General features: G+C 54.9%; 2 protein-coding genes across 3 annotated transcripts; one reads left to right on the top strand and one right to left on the bottom strand.

The window, feature by feature from the left end:
• The first annotated feature begins 76 nt into the window (after positions 1-76).
• On the top strand, positions 77-6,496 carry LOC119113195 (DNA replication complex GINS protein PSF2). Of its 2 annotated transcripts, none has more exons than XM_037237545.1 (5): positions 77-162; positions 2,041-2,261; positions 4,139-4,276; positions 5,444-5,605; positions 6,326-6,496. In XM_037237545.1, exons 2-5 carry the CDS (start codon positions 2,043-2,045, stop codon positions 6,371-6,373), a joined length of 567 nt encoding a protein of 188 aa, XP_037093440.1. In that variant the 5' UTR covers positions 77-162; positions 2,041-2,042; the 3' UTR covers positions 6,374-6,496. The 2 variants fall into 2 exon arrangements, with proteins under 2 accessions (XP_037093440.1, XP_037093439.1); XM_037237544.1 differs by having other exon boundaries at positions 114-166.
• A 1,413-nt stretch (positions 6,497-7,909) lies between these two features.
• Positions 7,910-8,611, bottom strand: LOC119111207 (gamma-aminobutyric acid receptor subunit rho-2-like). The gene has a single exon (XM_037235028.1). The coding sequence runs from the start codon at positions 8,609-8,611 to the stop codon at positions 7,910-7,912; it is 702 nt and encodes a 233-aa protein (XP_037090923.1).
• Positions 8,612-9,055: the final 444 nt, after the last annotated feature.

Genomic DNA, 9,055 nt, shown 5'->3' with positions numbered 1-9,055 from the left:
TTTGTGCGCGCGAGAATCCATCCGCGCGTAATTTGGGTTTGTGCCTTGGGGCTTGTGTCTGAGTGGCGCCTTCGAGGCGATTATTCAGTGGCGATAATTCTTTAGCCGGCATATTTCACCCATGTGCCCAAAGACTCAAAGTGTGACCAGGTGCAGGCATTGGTAGGTAAGGATGGAAACTTCGACTGTTACGCATATTGAGTCTATATCTTTTTGAGTGTGCACGCACCAGCAACCAACAGCTGGAATTAGGCGTTATGATTGTGCTGTAATGTAACCATGCAAGTCTAGCATAGCTTGGGCCGGTTTGTAGAATTGGGCTTAGGATGACATTGTTTTTATTTGATTTGCTGCCTGCTAACCACGTTGCATTCAATATTATTAACTTATTAACCAGACAGTTATAACCCAGCCTCAGTTTTCAAAAATCCATGTGCTGCTCCTGACACCTCCCCATCATTGCATGCAGAAATGGTGGCACACATGCGCTATGATAAGGTAAGGCTAGATTTGGCTTAGTGCTTGGTTGATGTTGCTTGAAAAATGTTTTTGTAGTATTTTTGCCTGAAAGTATCATTACAATTTCAAAATTCCTTGAAAGATTGTCTTTATGGGCTGAAACTGGCAGCAACCATGCACTACCATTGTGCCCGGAGTGGCAGTATTTACTGTGGGGAAAATGATGATATAATCTTGTTAGTTTTTTATTACTTTTGATGTTGTGTTGTTTATACTCATTTTCTTTTTACGTAGGTTTGTTTTCAATAGCTGCAGAAAATACAATTATGTTAGGCACTGAGCTGTGTATATAAACATTGATGTTCCTACCACATTCAGTTGGATGATATGAGCTATTTGTGGAATAAAGTAAGTGGCAAAGTAGTTGTATTGGCATGTTTACCATGCCAGTCTGCAGCTTTCCACATCACTGCAATCTTTGCAAATACTGTGATGCAGGTCACCATGTTCACCTTTGAGCCTAAAACATTTGCATTGCTTAGCAGTTACAATGAAGTCACATCATATTTGAAGGCAATACATACATCTTGGATGATTAGGCTGCATCAAATTGGGCTAGGAAGGCTTACAAAACAAGTTGAAAACAGGTTGAAAACATGGATCAGCTCTGCAGTACATTGTAATAGTGGCAGACTGAAGGATGGTAACCTGCCTAGCAATAATGCTGGCTTCATGTGTTCTTCAAGTTGCATGGCATGTGGTTCTATATCATGGCAAATTACACAATTGCATGGAAAACAATTGATTAGCATTGTCATGTGTATAGTTGAAGCACACAGTGTGGAAGGCAAATATTATTATAGTGTAGTAACTTCAACAGTTTTGAGGAAACCATATTTGTTTGTAAAAATAAATTGTAAGCATGACAAGCAGCAGCCATCATTGTTATTTCACAAAGTGTTAATCAAATGTGACAGGAAGCTTATTTGCTGCATAAAGTCTGCACAATTTGCTGTAGACCTTCCAGACCTCATTGAACTATAAAAAGCTTATTTTACCTTTCCAACTTGCTAAGTTTTGTAGCATTTTGCCTAAACCTATGATAGATGCAAGAACAACCCAGACTTGTTTAATGCTACTTGTCAGCAAATATTAGTTGGTCACATTCTGACACTGCTGTTCCCATCATATTGTCTATGTTATTCTATATTCCTTTTGGGGCTCTAAATCCCTGGTGGTCAGGTTTTGCAAACATTTCACCTTGAATACAGTGTGCTTGAATGACCTCTGTACAAAGTTATACTTGCATTGTACCATGGCCACACTTGACACTTCCAGTCATTAGCAGTGCAGCCATTCACACATGTTAGGGAATCATGGGAGGGATGGCTGAATATGCAATGTACAAGATTCCTGTGTAGGCCTTACAGCCACAAGCAAGTCAACCTATTAGGTATGCTAGTTTTTCCGCTCATCACCTGCTCTAATTGCTTTGTTTCATGTTTATGTATGAGGACTGCACATTTCTTAGCTGAACTATGTATGCTCGCTTGTGTTGAGAGAGAGTCTCGTCCGTTTCAGAGATGATCTCCCCGGACGAGATGGAGTTTCTGGCGGAGGGCGGCACGCTCAATATCATCCCGAACTTCCAGCAGGACCGACTGTACCTGATCGGCGGGGACGTGGGCCCTTTCCGGCCGGCGCTGCCCATCACCGTGCCCGTCTGGCTGGCCGTCAACCTGCGACAGCGCAGCAAGTGTCGCATCGTGCCGCCCGACTGGATGGACGTGGCTCGCCTGCAGGTGGGCATGCTCCGGACCCGACCCGACCCGACCCGACCCGACCCGACCCGACCCGACCCGACTCGACTCGACTCGACTCGACTCGACTCGACTCGACTCGACTCGACTCGACTCGACTCGACCCGACTCGACTCGACTCGACTCGACTCGACTCGACTCGACTCGACCTGACCTGACCTGACCTGACCTGACCTGACTTGACCTGAGCCCGTCTTCGTCCTCGTCCTCATCTCCGACTTCGACTCCGACTCCGACTCCGACTCCGTCTCTGTCTCTGTCTCCGTCCTCGTCCTCGTCCTCGTCCTCGTCCTCGTCCCGTCCCCGTCCTCGTCCCGTCCCCGTCCCGTCCCCGTCCCCCGTCCCCGTCCCCGTCCCCGTCCCCGTCCCCGTCCCCGTCCCCGTCCCGTCCCCGCGCCGATTCACCGAGCACGGGGTGACGCCAGTGGTGCGTGTTCCTCCGGTAGAGTGGTGATGTTGGCAGCACAACCTGGCGCCTGTGACGGCATTCCTTTCTTACGTCAGTCACGTTCATGGCGTAGGTAGGCGTAACGTCGGCGGTCAGTGCCTCTCCATTATGGCGGTCAGGTCAACTGCACAGTGTCATGGCCCTCTGGTTATGACCCTGGATCTCCTAGCCAGGCTCGGCCTCAGTCCTTATGTTTGAGCTGCAGTGCGTGTCGCAGTGCTGCTCTGGCACCCATGCTGATGGCCCATTTTACGATGGAATGAAGTTTTCACTCATGTGTTGGTTGGTGTAGCCCTCCAGTGTTGACTGATCCCGTCACCACTCGCCGGTTCTCAGTCGTGACACCAGTCCCCTGGTGGTGACGCTCGTTATCCCTCCAGTGGTGACTGATTCCGTCACCACTGGTTGGTTCTCAGTCGTGACACCAGTCCCCTGGTGGTGACGCTCATGATCCCTCCAGTGATGGCTGATCCAGCCACCTTTGACCGGTCCTCAGTCGTGACACCAGTCCCCTGGTGGTGACGCTCGTTATCCCTCCAGTGGTGACTGATTCCGTCACCACTGGTTGGTTCTCAGTCGTGACACCAGTCCCCTGGTGGTGACGCTCATGATCCCTCCAGTGATGGCTGATCCAGCCACCTTTGACCGGTCCTCAGTCGTGACACCAGTCCCCTGGTGGTGACGCTCGTTATCCCTCCAGTGGTGACTGATTCCGTCACCACTGGTTGGTTCTCAGTCGTGACACCAGTCCCCTGGTGGTGACGCTCGTTATCCCTCCAGTGGTGACTGATACCGTCACCACTGGCCGGTTCTCAGTCGTGACACCACTCTCTTAGTGGTGACGCTCGTTGTCCCTCCAGTGGTGACGGATTCCGTGACCGGTGGTTCAGTTAGCTAGAGCGCCTGCCTTTCCATTCACCCACCCGGGGCGAGGTGGGTTCGAGTCGCTTTAGGCACTCGCTATGTAATCTAGACAGGTACGGCCTGCGGCCGGTGGCAGCGGTCGCGCTAAAGGTCAGTTGACGTCAGAGGGCAGGACGGACCGTGCCGAGCATTGCGGCACGTTAAGCTTTCGCCACTAAATTCTGCCGTTGCCTGGAATTGCGCGATCGGATGGTAGGGGTCAGGGCTCACACAACAAGCACTTCTTAGCGTGAGCACTGATCCCAGAAATTCATCCATTCAAAGCGTTCGGATCAAATTTCTAAAAAAAATCCGTCACCACTGACCGGTCCTCAGTCGTGACACCGGTCCCCTGGTGGCGACGCTCGTCATCCCCCCAGTGGTGACTGATTCCGTCACCACTGGCCAGTCCTCAGTCGTGACACCGGTCCCCTGGTGGCGACGCTCGTCATCCCTCCAGTGGTGACGTTCGTTACCCCTGCGGCAACCTTCGTCGTGCTGCCGACAGGAGAAAAAGGAGGAGGAGAAGAACTCTGCGCACTTCACGCCCATGCCCAGCGATCACTACATGGAGGTGACGCAGCTGATGATTGACGTGGCGCCTGGAGACCTGCCGCGGGCCGATGAGATACGCACCATCATCAAGGTATGCCCCGCCGCGACACTGTAGTCAGAGACTCGGAACGCGCGCGACGCTGGCCTGCATTGGGATGGAATTATGCTGAGATCATGGTGGGAGGGGAGGAGGGGAGGGCTTGTCGCCGCGGCGCGCGCCACATGCAGAGCGTTGGCCCGGGCCGTGCCGCCGCTCACATGCGGATTGAAGGCAGGTAGCCCTGCACCCATCGCGGTATGACTCGGCCCCGAACGGGTGGGTTCCCAGGGAATCTCGCGCGTCGACCTCGCGCCCCGATGTGCGCGACCCTCAACGTTGCTGGCGGCGCGAGTGCGTGTGTCTGAGCCTCACCTAAACAGCATGGTTTGGCTCGTTGAACATTCGCTCCCCCGAGGCACTTCCGACGGGAGGTGATACGAATGACCTGAGTTGCAGGTTTTATCCGGTTTACTTTTGGCTCCGACACATGGAAAGCAATGCATCCCTGCGGTTCACGTAGCTCTGCTTTTCAATTCCCTGAGGTTTCAACACGACAGCTAAGGGCGTTTTCTCTGCGTGTAGTGCCGCACGGTCTTTTATGCGATCTCATGGCTCGCTTTCCCGCGCACCATCGAGTGGAGGTCATCGCTAAGGATGGGTTTTTGCGTGATCACTTTCCTGCTGTCCAGGCGGTCCGAACTCGGTTTAGTAATGACTTTTGTCATAGCCTTTTAGCCAACAGCACTGAGTATTTCAGCTTGTCGTTCGATGTGATGGCACGGCCTTTTGTCGTCGGGGTCCTCACCCTCCCTTTGTCAGGGAAGTACAGAGCCTTCAGTAGGGCTCAAACCCAGTTGGTTGTGTCTTGAAGGTGCCGTGCCTGTCACGGGTACACGGGTACGGTAAGCCAGGTAATGTGGTGAGCGCTGAATGTCGCCATGCTATCACGTGCTGAGGCAGCTGATGATAATCTGTAGCGAGGGTTATTCCTCAATAGGTCTGCATATGCTGCTGGTTATTTTCATGTCTTGTATCGGGCCAGCTGCACAAAGCTTTGATCAAAAGATGCAGTTTGGCTTGCCTGCCAAAAGCCTTTAGATGGCCGTATATCTAGCACGTTGATTGGCCATCGTGGCTCTAAGTGGGAAGGCGCGCTCTGTGACCATGGCTTGAGCAGTGGATGGCTGCGAGACGCACCTGCCCGGCTGCTGTTCCCAGGACATCTGGGACATCCGCGTGGCCAAGCTGCGCTCCTCGGTGGACGCCTTTCTCAAGTCCAACTCGTCGTACGCCAAGCTGGACCACCTGACGCTGCTGGAGCTGAACACCGTGCGCCCGTTCCTGAACCACTCGCTGGACCAGCTGTACCGGGTCAAGAAGGTCAGTCGGGTCGGCGCCTGGGTCGCAGACGCGTGGCTTGTTCCGTGGCGACGCCCCGCTTCCGCAGCTGTCACGGCCACTGAGCGCTGCCGCGCAGCAGCTGCAGCGGCTCACTTCGAGGGGCATTAACAGCGCTCAGAGGGTCTCTTTGTCGACAACGTCGAATCCCATTTAGCCGAACTCATCTGCTGCTGTATGCTGAAACTTGACTGCAGCTAGGGTGGCCAGGTGCTCTTGGTTTCCGACGAACACCGTGCTGCTGGACTTGGCGTCACTTATCAATGTTGTGTTCATCGCTGGCACCTCGTGCCATCGGTTCCATTCCCTGTGTGCGCTATAGTGTTGTTTACGTTTAACGAAATCTAACTTCAGGTGGCTAAAGCCTCATTTCAGTATGCCATTACAGGTTTTTCGACCGGCGACGGCGGCGACGATTCAGTATTAGCTCCTTTCCCGATCCAACCTCTTACGTCCCTAGTAGGGAGCGCAATGAGGCTTGTGTACGGTCTTGAAGATGCCACCACAGATGCCATGCGTGATAGATGTGGCGATCTGGACCTGATGGTTGCCGATCTCATTAGCGTGTACCCACGGTATTGGTGAGACGACTGCATGAAGAAAGGGTAGGTATGTCGTCTTCTAATATGTATGTAAACATCTCCTAAGACACACCGCTACTGTTACAAGGTCATCGCTCACACTGCGACTCATCTTCGCCAGGACACGTACCGGAGTTTGACGCAAGACAACAGTCGGCTGGCGTCGTGACGGCCGTGGTCTGGCCGTGGACAGAGGCCCTGCCGCCGCCGTCGTGGCCGCTCTGGCTTTGGATCGTCAGTCGTCGCCTCGGTGAGCCGGTCGTGACCGGCCTGGTCTGGCCGCTGACAGAAACCGAACCGCTTGCTGCGGGGCGCGGAGCAGGACCGCCGAGAGAGCCGCTGTTAGCTCGGGGTAGGACGGCCGTGAGAGCTGCGGTTAGCTCGGGGCAGGACCGCCGTGAGAGCTGCTGTTAGCTCGGGGTAGGACGGCCGTGAGAGCTGCGGTTAGCTCGGGGCAGGACCGCCGTGAGAGCTGCTGTTAGCTCGGGGCAGGACCGCCGTGGGAGCCGCTGTTAGCTCGGAACAGGACCGCCGTGAGAGCCGCTGCAGACAGGTGCGGAAGTCCGGACGGCGAGCGGCGTCGACCGCAGGGCCGGGGCCAACTCTGGTGGCGGCTCCATCCGTTGCCGTGCAGCACACCACGCCCACGAATGACAGGCCAGACTACGGACGCCAGCGTCTGTGCGCGTTCAAGGCTGGATGGACGTCGCTCGCTACCATCGCGGCGTGGTGCGGCCAGCCGACGCCAGTGACATGGACGGCCCTTCTATCAGACTGTGCTTGTGAGGCTTGTCTTGCGATATCGAGCCTGATAGGCCGCTATACGTGAGGCTGACCTTTGTACGGTGCAGTGCGCGCCAACTGCGGTATCAATTGCGAGTTGCGTGGGTCAGAACCTCTGCAAGCATTTTGAATGGTTTTGCACCTTTGTTTTATAAAAAGCAAGGCTGGTCAAGCATCGCCTGGCGTCCAAAACGTTAGTTTTGAGGCAGTCAGTTACAGTGTACTAACTCGCTGCGACTGACTAGGGGCATGATTCGTAGAAAAGGTGCCACGCGGTTTGTGTTCACGAAAAAACCCACGAGATAAATGGTCGCACCTTGTTACAATTGCCGTGCCTGGTGGCCTCTACGTATGACTTGTTTTTTAGTGGCTCCGTTGCGTCGTTTTGTATTTCTGGGTCTGATTAATGCAACTTGGGCGACTGGTCATAGCTGTGTGGTTATATTTTACCTGTCACGTGATACGAAACGCTAGTTTTGCAAACAACCGACGATAGTGAGGAAAGCCCCTGAACCTCTCCGATCTATGGAATGGACCCTGAATCCCTCTTGTGGTGCCGGACTCGTTGGGCCGGGTAGCCGGACGACTGCGAGCACAGAGCACAGCCCCGAGTTGGTGCGGTGGGCGGGTTACGCCGCGCTCGCCGCTACAGCTCAGCGTGTGATCTCAGCTCACGCCCGCCGCTACACAGCATAGCGTGGTGAGCCCAGCTCACGCCCGCCCGCTACAGCTCTACATGTGAGATCAGCACGCCCCCGCCGCTGCAGCATAGCGTGTGAGCTCAGCACGCGCCCGCCGTTGCAGCTCAGCGTGGAGCTCAGCATGCGCCCGCCGCTACAGCACAGCGTGTGAGCTCAGCACGCGCTCCGCCGCTACAGCCAGTGTGCGAGCTAAGCTCGAGCGCGCCCGCGGCGCGCGGAGCTCAGTGGTTGCCGTGCGTCGTGAGACGACCGACACTCGGCCGCGGTGTGAAGCCGGCCGCCATTTCGGCCGCCAGGAGATGCGGCGGCCGCGCCGCGTTCAGGTAGTAGGCCCAGTAGCAGATGTTGAACAGCACGAAGGCGGCTGGGTACACGATCAGCGACGTCTTCTCGAAGACAACGGCCACGTGACCCCAGCGCTTGTCGCGCTCGTCCCCTTGGTCGCGCCCGAGCGGCGTGGAGGAGGACGAGGAGGCGGCGGCGGCGACGGCGGCGGCCATGTCGTCGGTCTGCGAGTCAACGGAGAAGCTGACCGTTGCCCGGCGGCGCCCGGTGGGCTTGGGTGGTGCGTAGAAATCGCGCCGGTGCTCCGGCAGGTAGGCCCGACTTGGTGCGTCGAAGTAGTCGGACGGCGCGGCTTCGGGCTCGTCGTCGGGCGCGCCGAACAGGTCGTCGAACACCTGGCGGTTCTCGACCAGCGCCACCGACACGGGCGCCAGGAAGCCGAGCGCCTCGTGCTTGTATGCCTGCGAATCGATAAAGTGCAACCGGATATCGACCAGGCAGTGGACGACGGCGACGAATACAAATGAGTAGCACACGACCATCCATATGTCAATGGCCTTGATGTAGGACGACGACGGCGAGTGCATCTCGACCATGTTGAAGAGCGCAGCCAGCGTCAGCATAGTGGTGATGGTCATGATGATGCGGCCTTGCGCATACGCCCGGCGGAATGAGGAACGTCAACCACGAGATGATGACGAACAGCACCGTAGGTAAGTAGACTTGCAGCACATAGAATTGCAGCTTGCGAGAAAAGATGAAAACCACGCCGGCGCGCGAGTAGTTCCCTGTATTATATTGCATGGTGGTTGGCGTTAAGCATCCGTATGCTGAAAGTGAATTGATCGAGTTTGTACTTTTCCTGTAAAACAATGGGCTCATCCGGATCCCAAAGCACTTTTTGATGAGTGTCCTCAAGACGCCAGCTTTCCATGTACATGGGGCAGTACTGAATGTCCATTGGGAAGTTGTCAAAGTTCATCATGCACGATATGGCGAAGATGCCAAACGTCGTGAACTTAACCTCTCCGACATTACTCATGCGAAAGGATGCTGCTCTCATCAGGATTTCTGGTTCATAT

Source organism: Pollicipes pollicipes, unplaced genomic scaffold (assembly GCF_011947565.3).
Source record: "Pollicipes pollicipes isolate AB1234 unplaced genomic scaffold, Ppol_2.1 Scaffold_7261;HRSCAF=8764_pilon_pilon_pilon, whole genome shotgun sequence".
NCBI lineage: Eukaryota > Metazoa > Arthropoda > Thecostraca > Pollicipedomorpha > Pollicipedidae > Pollicipes > Pollicipes pollicipes.
This window is presented reverse-complemented; position numbering and strand designations above follow the sequence as displayed.

Coding starts and splice junctions, on each gene's coding strand:
- LOC119113195 (XM_037237545.1), top strand. CDS start 2,043: ATGATCTCCCCGGACGAGATGGAGTTTCTGGCGGAGGGCGGCACGCTC. Junction 4,277..5,443: donor AGATACGCACCATCATCAAG/GTATGCCCCGCC, acceptor TGCTGTTCCCAG/GACATCTGGGACATCCGCGT. Junction 5,606..6,325: donor AGCTGTACCGGGTCAAGAAG/GTCAGTCGGGTC, acceptor CATCTTCGCCAG/GACACGTACCGGAGTTTGAC.
- LOC119111207 (XM_037235028.1), bottom strand. CDS start 8,611: ATGACCATCACCACTATGCTGACGCTGGCTGCGCTCTTCAACATGGTC.